General features: G+C 38.7%; 1 protein-coding gene across 2 annotated transcripts in view; it reads left to right on the top strand.

Annotated features, from left to right (window-relative positions):
- SH3KBP1 (SH3 domain containing kinase binding protein 1) overlaps nucleotides 1-17,411 on the top strand; it is a 236,120-nt gene that overhangs the window by 135,729 nt on the left and 82,980 nt on the right. For both annotated transcript variants that reach the window (XM_050915197.1, XM_050915196.1), the window contains one exon: nucleotides 8,586-8,782. In XM_050915197.1, the coding sequence (XP_050771154.1) occupies nucleotides 8,586-8,782 (197 nt within the window). The remainder of the gene's footprint in view (nucleotides 1-8,585; nucleotides 8,783-17,411) is intronic.

The following is a 17,411-nucleotide window of genomic DNA, read 5'->3' as shown; positions in this document are numbered from 1 at the left end:
ATCTGGGAAAGTTTTAAACAAAATGAGGGCATTGTTGATACTATCAGAGATGTTATCTCCTAAACTAACATAGAAAAAGGAGGGTTCGTTATTCCTCCTGCTACATCTGTTGGCAGCTCACTTCCTGCACACTCATGTTCTTCCCGAGCAGGCCTACCGAAGGTGTGAACAGCTCCTTCCATTTCATATCTGACCTGCGGTCCTTATTTTTAGACAAATATCCATGTACTTATGTCTCCAGTGAAAATCATTTGGAGGCATTCCACAGAATTGTTTTCATTTAGGGATGTCTGTTTAAAGCAACTCACAGCTGGTCTAATTTCAGCTTTCTGATTTCTCCATAAGTTAAGCTCGAGTCAATGCATAGCTTTAGATTAGTTACAGCCAAAGGGTGCTTGGATTCACCTGTATCACATTGCATGAAGCGTTGCTCAACTTTTGAAGAAAGCTTAGAGCTTTTACTTTACAAACATATGCTTAGTGCTAAATATTTTTATTTTGAAAGCCATTTTGCAACTGCTGTGTTTAAAAGAAATTTTCTTACTTAACCAAGGCCTGTAATAGCTAAATGCTGTTGAAGTAGTGTGTAGCTGCTTCTATAGATACCTTCCACTGAAATACGCGAGATTGTCTCCTGCATAAACACCCGGCCTTGCCTTCATATGCTGACATGGCTTTTTTGGTCATTAGGTATGCCAGGCTCTGCTCAGCGATAATTCCAACTCCTTTGGCATTCTGCTCATCAACCTGCTGTCAGAAAATCTTTGCTACTGCGTATGCTGCGTGGAGAGACACACACAGCAACAAAAAATTACTTACTTGTCGTTTTGTTGATCACAGCCCTCTTTTCTATCATCCTGCAACTTTCCTGCACCTCCACGAAAAACGCTTCTTGGATTTCTAATTTTTTTATTTTTACTGGTTTAATTTCTCTTTCTTCCTTCGCTTTCTTTTTCTTCGAAGATGCTATAACTGAGGAACAGGGCAGATGCAATGCTTGATTTGACAAATATTTGCCTCTCTTTCCTTATATGTGGATCCACAATGCTGTCAGTAATAGATATTAGATATAATGGAAGAAGATGAGACAGGATCGTTGAAACAGAAATATTCGTGAGTAACCTTAATTGTGTTTTCTATTGCTCCACCACTTTTTTTTTCTCTCTCCTTTTTTTTTTTTTTTTTTTTACCCTCCCCCTAATCCTTGAGGAGCTATGGCTGGTCAGAGTTCTAAGAAATCAATATGGTTGATGTATTTATGAAATTATTAACCCCATTTAAGAGTGTCTGAATGTGAGCGAAGTTAAATGAGAAACCCAATTGTGCATTTTAACAATTCTGAAGAGAGGACAGTTGCAATTTTTTATTTCACCTCGACTTCTTTTAACTTGCTTACAAAGAAGAACATATATTAAATACACAGCTACTACAATGAAAAATAACATCTGAAAAAGAACAATGCTAAAATTGGGTGAGGGAAATTGTTATGATTAAAAATAAGCATCCTGTTTTCTGGAGAATGAATGTACAGATGGTGAGGGATTGGGGGTGGTGGGTGGAAGAACTATATTGACTGGGGCGAAACACATTAAATCCTTCCATTGATTCGGACTCCCGCTACCAAGTGGTTTTCCATGAGTCTCACAAAAGACCGGTTTTTGGTGAGTGGCAGGTAAAGAATCCTTTTGGCTGTGGTTGCTTACCCATCCTTTCACGTGTAATAACATGTTCCTGTACTTGGTAAGGACAAGGGTGGTGAAAAAATCATTCCAAAATGAAGACGACGATGGTACAGTTGTAGAGCTCCTGAATGAATGATTGTTTCTATTCGCTCTTACAGTACTCGGGGAAATGGCTGGGGATGAGGTGAAGCCACCAACTTCTGTATTGATGGCTCTGTGTTCATGCTGCAGAGGATGCTTGCGCTGCATTGCCCTTAATGCATGCTGCTACGTGGTGCTGGACACTGCTCCCCTTTTCCCTGCATGATTTCTTATGCAAGCATAAAAATCTTGGGGCTGTTTTTTACGTGGCAAGAACTGTTGTGCTAAGGCAAATGAACATGCTGAAAGGAAATGACAAAATGTTTAGATTATATGGTTACATTTCTTCAAGGAATATAACTGAGAATAACAAATAATGACTAATATTGAGATAGTCTGCCTCAGCCATTTGTAAATGTATAACCACTCTTGGTAAAGAAGCATAAATTTGTTTTTTGAAAGTGTGAATTTATTAACCTTTAAACTATGAAGAATCAACATGGCTTTGTTCTACAGTAATATTTAAAATTAAACTTCCTTTTCTGGTTTTGATTTTTTTATGACACTATGGAATGTTGTTGCGGATGGCTTCAACAAAAAAGAGGACTTTGATAGAAAGCAAGCTCAAGATAAATACCTTATAGGCTGTGGGTATTTGTTCTGTCATTGCCAGTATGTGAGGAAAAGGAAGAAGGACAGTTCCTGTCTCATCTACTGCAATTGCCATGTATAACTTCACCTTCTTTGTCATTCAGATTGGTCACTCAGGCATTCCACGCTGTCATTCTCTAAATAGAAGGAAAGGACATATTTCCCCTCGCCTTCCTTCCCTTCCATAAAAGGCAAAAATCCCAATAAGCTCCATTTACACAGTTCTTTGTTCTATTAAACACAGTTGACAGCGTTTCTCTCTGGCTGCCAGACCAAGTCAGGAGATCCTTTGCATCGTCTCAGGTGTGTGCCTCTGAACAGCTGACCTTTACATCGCTTAACAGAGCTAGCCTGAGAAGCACTTAGAGGGCCAGAGCATCATTGGCTTATACATCGTCAGAGTGGTCTGTCTTTTGCCCGGTGCCATAAATTGCGGAGAGAACAATTCAGAATAAAGAACAAAAATTAAATTGCTAAATAACAGCTCAAAATAGAAAGCTCTGTAAAGCTCACAATGTATTCCTCTTTTTTCCTGCCATTTTAAGCTATTTAGAAACAATTCGTTTCCTGCTTTGAATGGAGTTAATTTTATCGCAGCTGTTTATTTTTGTTTTAACAGCTTTAGTTTACACAGCCCTTTATCATCCCTAAATATCTTTCTCATATAGAATCTTGGTTTGATGCCAGCGCAGCTCGGGGCCGTCGGTGAATTAAGTCTGATGTCGCGGTCTCTTTTTAATCCCTGTTTGAGCTAATCTGTTTTGGTACATTTCAGAATGTTGCTCTCAAAAGACCTGTAACTGGCATAGCAGGAGTGTGGTGTGTTTGAAATGTCTTGAGAAAACTAATCTCTCTTATATACCCATAGAGGAAAAAACATGTGTGAAGTGCGAAATTCCTCCAGACAGTGTTGTGAGAATTTAATCTTCATGAATACTAAATTGTCTTGCATTTGTAAAGAGCATGAAGCAACAGGGAATCTTATAGCTCTGAGTGTTTTTAAATAGCCGTATGTTAATAGTCCCATATCTTGTCCCAGCCAAAAGTTGGGAACGGTTGGCTCCTGGGAATTTTAACTTCTTGCTGCTGATGCTGCTCATGTTCAGACTTTAAGGAGCTTACTGTAAAAGTGCACCCAACACTCAGATTTGAGCTCTACCTTGTGGTGATGATGATTCAGCAACAATAAATCTAGGTAAAAGAATAAAGTGTCTTTGCTTATAGAGCCAGAAATGGGAAGTGACACCCCCAAAAGACTTATCTCCTTCCTGAGAAATTTTAAAGATCTGAAAAATTTTCCTACTATTAGGACTGGTGTGATAGTAGGCATGTTAGTGAGCACATTGTTGATGTTATGTTCTTAGCTTGTCAGCTCTCCAAATGCTGACAGAGAGCTGACAGATTCTAGAGAACATGTTGTTAAAAAATAAAAAATAAAAAAAAAAATAGCGTGAGGCCTGACTACTGCAGCTTTTATCCTATCCTGGCTATATTTGAAGTATTTAATAACTAGACTTAAAAGAAAAGCAAGATGTGCTCAGTGTTTCTGAGGATAGCAGTTTGCTGAGGTGCTGGCCTTACCTTAGTGCTCACGTTCATAGCTCTACCACAGCTGTTTCAGACTGCATGGGTGTATGGGTCAGCAGCAGCAGCAGACTGTGCCAGCTGAAACACTCTCCAGTTTTTAATGCCTGTTTAGCAGCCTGACCTCCCTGCTAACTGTAGCTCTTCTTGAAGAAAATTTCATGTTTAAAATTCATAATCTGACAGTCTAGGTCACTCAGGTGCCTGCTTAGTTCCCAGCTGTATCCGTGGGCTACATTTGTGTTTTGGGGAAACTATCCACCCAGGTCTGTTCTCCTACTAAGCTGTTTGCAGTAGTGGCAAAAAAGGCCATGAAAAGCTGAAGGAAAAGAAAAAAGGGTGGTTGGACATTTTTCTGTTTTTAAGAGGAGAGATCACCTCAGCCATCAGCCATCCCTTCCTTGTGTAGGCAGGGCTAGGGAGGCCAGTGCAGCTGCACTTGGCAGGATTGCTCCGAGAGAATTGCTGACATATATATGCTAATATATGTGTATCAGGGAACAACCCAATGAAAAAATAAATGAGGAGAGAATTTGTCAGGCAAGGGTGGACATAGTGTTGCAAATCCTTGCTTGCATGTTCTTCATCTGTACAAATGAGAGATGTATATCTCATGTACCTTGGGAGGAAGATAAGAGAGAGTCTCCTTAGCAAGTCTTTAAAAGAGTAAGAACATGTTAGATTATTTTCTGCAGGACTGTTTTGTACTTAAGCACTGCATTATTGTTTCTTAATGTTACTGCAGATCTTCATTTTATCTAATTTGTTCTGAGTTTCCACTGCATATAGTCCTCCTCCTCTGTCACCTTTGCCTCTTGCCCTCAGCCATGAAGTGATAAGAACAAGAGCAGACTAGTTCTTGGAAAAGCCAGGGCTTTTATTCTTTCTTATTTATTTATTTAAGTCCAGAGGGCTCCTCAGTTTGTGTCAGTCAAAAAATAATAAATTATGTCATTTTCCCAGTTGATCAGGAAGAATTCTTTTAACTTTGAAGGAGCTTTGTAAGGCTGGCCTCTGTATCCGGCCACTCAAATGCAGTTTAGTTTGGACAGGCATCACTTCAGTCCATTCTGTCCTCATTTTAAAAGAAAAAAAAAATTTTAAAAATGCTGTTATTTCCTATGTTGCTTTTGTTATGAGGGCTGTATACTGAGACAAAGCTTTGTGGCAGCATAGAGAATGAAATGACTCTTGGATTATCATCAAGCACAGATGGGTGGTGCTAGGGAAATCTGTTTTAAGCCTGAAGTGAGGTTTCTGATACAAGGTGAGATGTCTCATCATAGAAGAATGGTCATAAAAGATGAAGATGCCATAATGAAAAACAGGTGATGACCCAGAAACAAAAGCCTAATTCTTATTGGAGCCCCTTGAGGTTTCTGATCTCTCTTTCATGCAGGCTTCAAAGATCTGGAAGTCCATGTCAGACCTGTTGAGTAATTCCCATAATTACTTCCATATTTTACTTCCATCCACTGGCCAAAGTGCAGGTCCTCTTCTCCCACAATTAGTGATGCAGAAAACCTATTTTAATTATTTATTTTAAAGGTAACTTTTCTGTTCATTTCAGGGAGTGGCTAAGAGTGGTCATGGATTCTATCAGTTAAAATCCAGTTACTTGTGGAGGGAGGTCTCTGCACTGCTCCTTCCCTCCATCAGAGTAGTTCGAGGAGATTTTGGCAAGGATGAAAGAAGGAACCTTTGCCAGAGGGTAATTTTCCCATCCCATATCAAGAAGATCTTTTGTTCAGCAAAGAGACAATGATCACTGTGATTTGTTTGAGTTTTTTGAGTTGTGGATGTTTTATACTCAGAAATATTATTTGTAACTCAGTATGGTTGATTGGTGACCATCTTCTTTGCATTTAGAAGTAGTAAATAAAGTTGGTTCTTAGCCTCTGTCTCAGCCAGGGCCCTAGTGACTGATACTTTGCAAAGCTGGGGAAGGTCCAGCTAGTAGAACTTACAGCTTCTTCTGTTACTGCCCAAGTCACAACAAGGTGTAGGAATAAGAAAGAGGCAGTGTCTTTGCCATGTTGCCTGAAGAGATTTATACCTCTCTTGTTTAATTAATTTACCCTTACATCTCTGAGTGCCTCTGCATTGTGGAGTGGCTCTGCTACAGATAACCACTCCCCTCCCACCAACCACGGCACAGAGCAGAATCGCAGTGAATGCTTGAATTCCCTGGTTATTGCTTTCATGAGGTCTGGAAGAGAAGGAGCGCACAGAATTTACTTTACTAATGGCAGGAATACTACTGTTCTAACTACCATAATAAATGAGTGAAACCAGATTTGAAGTTTTCTGCCAGGCCCTTCTTGGGAAAATAAAAAGGTCCAAGTAAAGAGATCAAGACCCCTGCATATTTAAGAAAAGAATTCTAATATTATTATTTAGTATTCTTTTAAATTCCAATCCTGCACAGCTTATGGAACAAATAACTTGTTCAGTGCTATCTAAATTGAACACTCGAAGAAACAGAAATGTTTTTTATATTCAACAGGTAGATATAGCAGCCACTCAGGAGGCCAGAGGGCCTAAGCATTTTGCTTAGTCTTTAGTCTTTTTGTTTGTTTCTCTTTGGGAACTTTCTCTAATTCTGCATTTATACTCCTTTCATGTTTCGGATACAGAAAATCTCAGAGCAGCATATGATGACTTTTCTGCTTAACAGTTTTACTAAAAATCCTGGCCTGACACATAATTCCTGATTTCATTTCCTAGCAGCACCCTGGTGTTGAAACCAATTTAACAGATGAGCCCCTTGCATCCTGGATCGTGAAGTTGTGCCTGTAGGCCTCAGGACTTGCACTGGTTTCTGTGGTTGATCAGAGAAGCTTAACGTAGCCCTTGAAGAAGATGTTGTGTTTTACTGGGTAGTCATGTTGCTAAACAGTGAATTGCCAGGAAGACAGGAAGTCCCCCCCAAAATGAGTTGCTGCTCACCAGCATGGCAGAAAATTGTTGGATGGAGACTGTCTGTTTGTTAAAACCAAAGGCATCACTTGAGTCGGGGAGACAAAAGCAAAAGGATTCAATTGTTAATATTACAAATTTTATTCATAAAGATTTTCATTGACTTCAAAATATTTTTTCTTTAGGTAATTCCTCCATTTGGTTTTGAAGGGTTGTTCTAGTGAAGGCTGGAAATGATATTCAGATGCTTTCAGCACAGGAGCACTGCTTCATTCTGTTTCTGTCGCTTATACACGTCAGAGAATTGTAGAAACTGAGGCATTACGAAGATTTTATAAAACTTCCCACATGCTCCACAACTTGCAGCCCTTTTATAGGGATCCAGTAGACTTTGCCTGATCTTAGTGCTGTTTCTTTCCTTTTGGCAGAAATACAGATAATTTTTGGGTAACATTACTTGCTTACCAAAGGGAAGAGGGAAAGAGATTTGTATATAATCTCTACTTGATTTTAGGTGTCTAGATTTTAAAGAAGAATCTTTCTTCTGTACTGGCAGCCTCTTATGATGAAAAACCATTGCAATCACTTTGTGGACCTTGATATAAAAATAATTAAGAAGATAATCTTGCTTCAAATTTTTCTTTCTTTGACTTGTAAGATCCACGTCTGTGGCACCATGAATGCTTGTGAGGGGAATGTGAGGATTTGAGTTTGTTATTATTAGGTAGAGTTAGTGCTGCAGTAGCAGCAATTGCTGTGGTTTTCCTGGAAACACAGTTAAGTCAATCTATAATGTAGGAAGGAAGATTTAAATGATCCGGGGGACTGTTTCAATTGGAGGAAACTTCAGTGGGTCACTTTTGCTGCCAGTGACTGCTTGGCCTGATTCTGCACCGTTCCGTAAAGTGGCTGAAGCATCACCATATTGCATCTGTGGCCTCTGCTATTCAAACAGCAGATATTTTCAGATAAGTGCAGATAAATTTTCCTGTTCACTGAGAGAAGTAATGCAAATCAGGATGTCAGTTTTGATTTATTATATTCTTAGAGGATAGTGTGCATGGGTGCTTTTCTTATGAGGCTGTCTATGCTGCAGAGAGATTTAATTTTCAGCAGGGAACATATTATGCGGCTTATTTGATTGCAAATTTGTTTGAACAGCTTTCAGCTTTATATTTCCCAGTTAGGTAATGTAGCTTTAGATACTAATTGCATAATGGGCTTGACATGAGTCACACAGATTTAAGGTACAGCGCGCCTGGTCTGACTGCTTGTTAGCTGTAAGTGGCTTTATACAATAGCTGCCCTACAACTGAATTTAACTCTTTCATTTATTGAGTTCTCTTCCAAATAATTTTTGTCTGAGGAAGAAGGATTTTCTTGGTACTCAAGGAATGATGAAGTCTTCATTGATGAAGTTTTGATGCTGGAGTATGCATGTTTTGTGGATTGGTGTAAGTTCTAACTGTTACACCAATGTGATGAAACAAAGTGATTTTTAGAACTCAAAAATGAGTGCATGGCACAGAGAGCATCTTCTCTACCTGTTTCTTGTGGTTTCATTTTCCTTTAGAGGATGGTGGGAGGGATCATTTTCCAGTTACAATCTGTTTTGAAAATAGTGAGCTTCACACCTAAGATTCCTTCTTTCATCCTTCCATTTCACAGGCCTAAAAGATGCTACAGGCTCTGAGAGTGATGGTGGTGACTCTTGCAGCACAAAATCAGAAGGAGCCAACGGAGGCACGACAATCCAACCCAAAAAGGTCAAGGGTGTTGGCTTTGGAGATATCTTCAAAGACAAACCTATAAAGCTACGACCAAGGTCAATAGAAGTTGAAAACGACTTTCTCCCAGTAGATAAGGTACGTGTCATTTCTTAGTTCTCTCTTGGTGTTGGTTTAAAGAAATTTTCACCCTGAAGTTCTGAATTCTGTCACTGGCCAAAACTTGAAGCTTTACAGTCATTATTTCCTAATCTTTCTGTGGACAAGATTCTGCTTTTTTTTCTTTCCCGCACACCAGAAAGTGAATTCGTGAGGTAAGCTGCCTGCAAGAACTGTTACTTTGCTTAAAGATTTACTCCTCTGTTCATACCTCCATCTGTTTAACTGGCCTTTTTTTCCTAAGAAAATACTGATTTAGAGAACAAGACTGGAGAGGCTTTTCAGGTTTTCAGTTACACACATTATGGTAAAAAAAAAATTGCTAATTCTTATATAAACTAAGAGGGAGATACTGTCACTGTGCCATCAGTTTGTTTAAAAAAAAAGGAAGCTTTGGCAAATACCTAAATACCTCAACTTAGTACTGGATTTGTTGATTTAAAGGATGCTTTTAAAAATCACCTAGTTTTGTTTAAAGGGGATTAGTAAAAGAGAAAGCATATTTTTTATGGATTTGTTTTACATGACATAAAAAGAAAGTCCTGAGATTAACACTTGGGGAAAAAATTTACTTTCGGACAAATTGAAACAACCATCTTTTTAAACAGCAGTCTCTGTTCCAAAGCCTCCAAAACTATCACTAAGTAAATTAGAAATAGAGACTAGAAAGCAAAAAGAGATGTTTCTAATAAACTAAAGGAGGCAAACTTTAAAAAAAAAAAAAAAAAAGAAAAAGGGATTGATCACTCTAAGGTATGTTCATTAGGGAAACAAACAAAAAAGTGCATTGTTTGCTAATAAAGTAACAACTAAAGAAAGATCTGTGAAATCCTTCCTTTAAGTGAACAGTTAGATTTGCATAGGGTTACTGATATGCTGAGAAGTGTTAGGAGGCTTCCACAGCCTGGAGTTCTGCTGTGGGCATAGTTACATGATGCATTTTCTTTGGCTCCACAGTGATTTTAAGAAGCTCCTGGGCAGCTGCTCTTCTTCCCTGGTGCCGTAGCTTCTCACCTTTTGAGTTGTGCTTGTCCAGTTGTCTGTAGAACCAGGCGTTACAGGAATTACATCTTTTGGCCCGCAGAGCTTTTGTTTTTTAACCTAGATCATTTCAGTGACCTGATTTATAGCACAGCACCTACCCCCACATCCACCCTAAGTTACAGTGGTACAGGAGAAGGGGAGATCCTGCAGAGGCATGGTGGAAACTTCTAAAGTTAGTTACGCTGAGGGAGATTTGGTTAATATTTTACAGGAGACTGCAATTTGCATTCTGTATAAGGAGGGTAGTGAAAAGCTGGGATAATCTAAGTAAAGGAAAAACCTAGATTGTATTACTCGACCATTGCTGACTTCTTCAAAGCCTGCATGGTACCCTGCTTGCCTTCTGTTTCTGGGTGGGCTTATTAACTCACGTGCGGGGCTTTGTTAATGTGCAGGGCCAGGAGCAGCTGAGCTGTATTCCAGTGGCACCTCATCAAAGAAGTCCACCTAGGATGCAAGATAGGGACAGGTCAGGCCTGGTAGTGTTCACTGAGTGCTAGCTAATGAACCTCCCTCCTGCCAGATTCAGGGGATGGGGTAGAGAGCAGTGAAGTCAGCTTTGCATGGAGCCATCATGGTGTCTTTCTGCAGCATGTTTTATTTGTGACTCTGACAACCTGACAGTGTTTAAGGTGCGATTGGGCTTTATGAAAGCTTTTTAAGTATGCTGAAAAAGGATTTTACCAGAACATGAACTTGGTTAATAAAAGGTTTCTTTTTTTTTTTTTTTTACCCCATTTCAGAGGATGTTTGTTTTTATAATTTGATGGCTGCCTGCGATCTTGTACTTACAAGTACAAGCCTTTCCTTACAATTCCTGTGTAAGGAAAATTGCTTTGTATATAGGAAGCACCTGATAGCAGGCAGATTTAAACTCATGCATGGTTGTACTTAAATCTTTTTTTTTTTTGGGCTCAGGACATAAAAAGTCTTGTAGCATCAGGAAATGTATTTCAATAATGCAGTTCTACAAGAGGTGAGTTTCAAATTATTAATTTCCGACATCTAGGTATGTAAAAGAAATATGTGGTGAAGGAAGAAAATCACCTATGATAAACACACTGTTATAATTTACATTATAATAGTATTTATAATTGGTGTGTAACATAAGTGTTCACTTGTAAGGTGATACATATGTAGGCACTGACCAGAATTCAAGTGTTGCACAAAATTCAGTTCTCCCGAGTCTGATATAGGCAGATTAGAATTTACAAATGATAAGGCCCTGTTAATGCCACATGAAGGATTTCTTGTGTCTGCAGTTTACTATAATTGTAGCTTTCTCTACAGTAGTGATTGTAAATGGGAACTGATTAAAATAAATTACGTATCCCTTGAACTCTGGAGTCCCTTGTTTTAATGTGAAGTGTTCACAAAGTGCTTATGAAGTGGCCTTCGTTCCCTGAAGGGAAGTCTTACTCCACTTTATAATAATGAGAAGTCTTACCTTTGTTTTTCACAAAGAACAAATATTTGTGCAGCATAAGTCAATAGGTTTGTTACCCAGCCAAAAATTGAATATAAACTTTTCAGAAAATTTCTAAAATTTTCCATCCTACCCACAGACCTTCCTTTCTGTGTCTTCAGATTTCTCCTAAAGTTGGGATGGTTAGTGGAAAATAATGACTTCATTTTTGTAAACACAATCCATTATTTGTGTTTCAAGTGTGTAGATAACTAAAAGCAACACTTCCTTGCTGTTGTTGCTTTTTTCCTGTCTAGGGTCAGGATGGTTAACCTTTGAGCAGTGCCATTCAGAGGCTTCAGCACTGCGGTCTTTGCCTACTCATAGCACCAAAACGTGATTCACTGACACAATACTCGGTTACGACTGCAGAACATTAACCTCCCCAAATACTTCTCTCCTGGCTGCAAGAAACTCCTCCGTCGTCATTGCCATGTTCTTTGCCATTTAATGCTGGCTGAGAGCGAGAGAATGCTGCATTAAGTTTGCCGTTCCAAGCAAGGTCATATTTAGCTTGAGAGCTCTGCTTACTGGATCAAAAATGTTGCAATGTATGATGCAGAGTGCCAAATCGGTACAAATTTTTCTCTAGCAATGTAGTTTTTAAAGGGATCTTTGCCCTGGTATGTGCCTTGCTGATTTACAAGTAGCCTCAGTTTTTCAATAATTTGTAATCTTTTGAAGAGGCAGAAACAATGCTTTCCTCAATTGCTTCTTTTTTTTTTTTGTTAATTTTTTTCTGAAGTTTGGAGACCCTAAAACTCTTTCTGTTGCTTCTTCTTGATACAGTTATTGATGAAACATTTTATATATTACTGTAATTATACTATTACCTTTTTGATGTAAAATATTTCCTAACGACTACTGATTTTTTTTAAAACATCAATAAATTACTGTGAGGATTTTATAATGTGGGATTATTTAGAACAAGATAATTCCCATGGAAAATGTCAGTCCCATTTACAGAAGAATCAACAGGGTCTCATTTTGTTGGCATTATCACTTTGTGTTCTAATGTGTTTTCAATTTTATGAATCATAAGTTTAGATCATATTTCACGCAGAGGTGATATGAATTGTTGGGGTGTTAAGAAGGCTTTTACACAAATATTGGCAGGACTATGAGGGCAGAAAGGATTGCTGCCACTTGAGCAGAAGCAGATGCCATTAGGCTCTCCTGTAAATCACCAGGCAGTTTGATGTGCTCCAAGTGTTAGCCCAGTGGTAACAATGTAGGATATAGTGGCCCTTCTCTTTTAAGGTGATCAATAAACTCTCTAACTAAAGGCAAAACTGAGGAATTGCGTGAAACCCCATTGGTTTTATTGGTGTGCAGAATTCATTGCTTTGCTGTTCTTTGTTCTAAAAATCAGAGAAGCAGATTATCCTAGGGAAATTAATGATGCGGTTGTGGGAGTTTAATTTCAGCAGTGCCATCAGAGCTGTGCTTTTTTAAAAAAATAAAAGAATCAAATACTTATGCTTTGTAGTCCTTGTCTTTGCCTGTTTGCATTGATGAATCGACCGCTGGCCAGGTATGACTAGAATCAGATTCCTGAGGCTTGGCTCTGTCAAATTCCCATTAATGACAGGTGTAAGTGAACTAATTTACGATGTGACTGAAGACATAGCTTGCTGACAGATGAATTTTTAGAAGAAATACAGTATGCGTATAGGCATGTTTTGTCTCCTGAGAAAATTCAGTGTAACACTGTTAAAGTAGCACAAGTTTTATGGTCAAATAGAAATGTCTGTTTCATATGTCCTCCTTCTGGTCGTGCAGCTTCAAAACATTTAAACAGGTGTTTAGGCTTATTTCTTTTTTCCCTTTTAATTTTGTAGTAGCTTATGTAAAACTTCTGTTTCTAGGTTGGACTTCCTTCCAATATGATCTATATGTGTTTCCGTTGTTCTAACAAGCTATCACTTTTTCCTCTCCTGTATCTAAAAATAAACATCTAAAAGTATAGGAAAATTAGTTCGACCGATACATTCCTTAGTCTGAGTTAACTGTATCAGGTTGGTCCGTGAGTTGAGGCTTCAGCTGGAAATGCTAAAGACCATAATAGGTGAATATAAAATAAGAAGTCTTAAAAAGCCATTTTTATTTTTCTCAAAACTGCCCTTACTTCAGAAGAGACTCTTGAGAGTATTTTTTACGTTTTCCATTTGAGATATATTTGTAGTTTTCTTCAGGCAAGACTTTCATAGTTGGCTAGCAGTGGTGAATTTGAGCAGAGCTAGATTTCATTAATAGCCTTTGATGATGTCACATTAGTGTTTGCCAGAACTTAGTGTAAATTATATACTCAACCATCAAACTGGGGAATATTGCAGCCACTGTAATATAAAGGGGGAGGCTGTCATGGCTCTAGGTCCAGCAACTTGTAAGATCTAGTTAACTGGTGTTTAGGGATCCTTCTCACTGCAAAACACTGCATTTATACAGAAATTTTTATTTCTGTATATATTTAGTATGTTTGGGAGAGGAGAAATGGAGAAGAAATAATGCAAGTAGACACAAGAGCTATAAGGGCTAGAAGCTCATGTCAATTATTAAGTCTACCTGTCCTTTGTAATAAGATAGAAATTTGTAAACTCTGAGACTGAGCAAGGTCTGAGTTTCTATTTTGAGCTGGTGAGCTAGGGACCCAGAAACTGTGGTGAATGCATTGCACTGACAACCACATCTTTGCCACACCTGTTCTGTCAGTTCCTGCCTGGTTGCCTGCAGAAAACATTTTTTCCCCTTAATTTTCAGTTGTCATTTAAAAAGAAGTCTGAGAGGTGCAAGTTGGAGGCTCCTCCTGGCATTTCTAAACCGGCTAATGATGTGCCCGAGCTCTGCCAGCGCTGCCCAGCGGCACCCATGGTGCGTGGCCAGTACTGGCTGTGTGTGCTGCACGCATCCGTCTGCGCTTGCCTCCATATCGCATGGCTCGCTGCTACTTATTTTTCCCCTCCGATGCCTTTGGAGGTGCTTGCTCCCCTAACAGAAATGTTGAAGCCAGTGTTCAAAATACTGAGATAATGAAAAAAAGGATGCGAGCAAAACCACCTGGTACTGAATACAAATGCTATTAAAAACGCCTGCTGAGGCAGAGAGCGTGCGATGTGAGTATCAAGTGTGTGTAGCACTTTGCACTTGAAAGCGCAGGTTTCTGGCATTTGTTTATTCAGGGACAGCCATTGGTGATGGCAGCAGCGGTAGTGGCAAGCATCAGCAGTGTGTCAAACTCTGTGTAGGAACAGGGGGAAACACTCAGCTGTTCAAGCAACATTTGTGTTTTGCTTTGAAGTTGCTGTCTGCTGTAGTCTGGCATTCCTGCCCTAACCATTTACTCTAGTGCCGTCTTGCGAGGAAAGCTACAGGGGAAGAAGGACTCTGACCCCTTCTGCAGTTGTCATGAGAGCAAGGCTGCCTGCAGTGGGGGCTCATTCCTTTGCTGGTGTAACTTTCCATTCCTTGAGTTCAGTGTGGAAATAGGATTTCTGTGTTTCTTTCATTATGCAAAAAAATAGCACATGTTTGCAAATGGTGGCTGATGTTCATGAGGCTGTGTGGACATTATAAATAAATTCTTTAGACGATTGTTACCCTTTCTGGAGTAACTAGTTCACAGGAATAAGAAGGAAGGGTAGGGGAAATATGGCTGGCTCATGAAATGAAGGAGAGTCGAAAAGCAGCGTGCTCCTTTTGGGGAGGCTGACTCAAAGCAGGACTTGGTACCAAGGGAATAGAACGGGAAATGCAAAATTAAGTTTAAAGAGAGGAACAAATTCGATAACCTTGGTTGGCAGTGAGTCTCTGCTGAGTCACTGAACTGTGCTATGTGAGTAAAGAGTGACTCCGGATCTCCTGTATACTTCCTGCCCCTCCCTGCTATCCCATTAGATACCTGTGCTTTCATGTTTTCTCAGTTTGGTTTGTAAAATGTTCAAGCTGCCTGAACAGAGTTGTCCAGGTATTGGTCACATGGTTCAGCTTTCACATCAGTCTGTACTAGCAGTTTTTGGCAGAGGGGGTTACCCGCACAGTGGTTTGTGCTGCTTGTGACGTTTTTTAGGCTTTTGTTTTTAATAAAGCAGCTATTGGACTCTAAATAAATGCAAGCTAGTTGTTGTCCATGCCACAAGACTTTATATGTATATTGTTGGTCTTTATTCAGAAAAGATTTGTTCGTATGAAAGAAACACATCAAGCATATGCATGAAAACATTTTCAACTTACGTTCGTGCTCGAGCTACTTGAAGAACAACTAAAAATAGAAGCAGCGTAGTGTAAGAAGTATTGATAGTACCAGAAGTTACTCCTAAAAGCAACGTGGAAAATCTGGTCTGTTCTCCTGGGGCACAGCACTGGGCTTCTGCCAGAAGGAGTTCTCCTGGAGGAGTGCTCTCTGGGAGGGAATACTCTTGGTTTTTCAGTCATGGTTTTGATTAGGAAAGCTTAGGATGCTTCAGTCTGAAAAAGAAGATGTGGAGTTTTAAGCTAATGCAATTTTATTTCATAATAGGGAGACAATAAAAGTATGTATGTTATAAGTTGCTCTGGATCAGCTGATGGTCGGTAGCTTGCTAATCACAGTAAATCTCTGAATTTCGCTTGAGTCTGTACTATTACCAAGCCTTATACCCCGACAAGCATTTTAAAAGAAGAATCGTTAAAAACCCCAAAATGCTGTGCTTTAATACTTTAAAATAAAGCTGATTTCCTGAGTTCCAGAGATACTTGATGGAGACATAAACTGAATTTCTAGGAAAGATTTGTCTCATGTTTCAGCTTCAGTACGGAGAAAATGCTTCAGAAAGTAACAGTACTGACATGCAAGCTAGCTTTTTTTGCTGTCTGATGGGCTTCAAGAGAACTGGTTCATGAATTAATACGATATAGTATGTCTAATAATAGCAGTAAAATCTACCTAAGTAAAATCTTATTGATATAAATTGATATAAAAAGATTTAAATTAGTGTAATTAAGGCTGTAGGAATAAACAGTTTTATAAACTGTGTCTTAGTGTTTCTAAGTAAAATGAATTTTTTTTTTCTTGCCCCACTTGGATTTTGTTAGATAATATAACTGATTTTTAATTGCTACACCTGAGTTGTTAACTTTTTTAAACTTTGAAATGATGATAAAAATTCTAATGAAATGACATTTGATATTCTTAGCACACATGAACTTTGAAAATTGAAAGAACAAATACAGTTATGCAAAAAAAATTAAATAACCCACCTGACTTTGGAAATTGCATAAATAGCTTTAAAAAGACTGATGAATGTAAACCGAACTGAATATAACTTGTAAAGTAAAATTTTATACACTCATCTTTTGCTGTCTATTTAGCTTTATTAGTTTGTGGAATTTTTCTGAAATGGTTTCCTTTTTAAAATTTTCCCTAGTTGAGGATTATTTTTAAAAAGTCATGCCTGATTGTAGTACTTATACTTTTATATAGTCATAAATTGTGTAAATTATAAATGTGTTACAGATTATTCTTCTCTCTTAAAACAAATACCAGTAATTGTGTGTTGTCTGGAACTGAAATTAATGACGTATTGTAATACAACTTTAAATTATTTGTGATTGGAAAACAGAAATCTTCAGGAAGGAGATTGCAGGCTCAGTAGGCCTTCAGACTTTGCTCTGAATCACTCCTGAACCTGTTCTGCAGCATGGTGCAGACACGGGGAGTGTTGCTGCAAGAGATGTTGCCTTTTCTGTCAGCCATCATCTCTTGCTCATTTCCGTTCTTTAAAATATCCTGATATTTTTTCTGGAGATTTGTTCTTGCAGTGATAGTCCTACTCAGATCAGTTTTGATTTGCTTTCAGTAGAAGGCCAAAGGGGATCTCAGAGATCATCTAATCCAGGCCTCTCAACTGGATTGGGACCAAATATATATATATAAATAATCCCCAGGGGATGGCTGGTTTTTAGAAAAGCATCCAGTAAAGAAAATTGTGTATCCTCCCTATGTTCTCGTATTTCAGTGTTGTAGCAGAAAATATATTGTAATATCCTGGCTCTGCAAAATAACCTTTTTCTTGTTCTTTTTTGTAGGAACCATGTTGAACAATTTATTGTCCTCCCCTTTAA

Source organism: Gymnogyps californianus, chromosome 1 (assembly GCF_018139145.2).
Source record: "Gymnogyps californianus isolate 813 chromosome 1, ASM1813914v2, whole genome shotgun sequence".
Lineage (NCBI taxonomy): Eukaryota > Metazoa > Chordata > Aves > Accipitriformes > Cathartidae > Gymnogyps > Gymnogyps californianus.
This window is presented reverse-complemented; position numbering and strand designations above follow the sequence as displayed.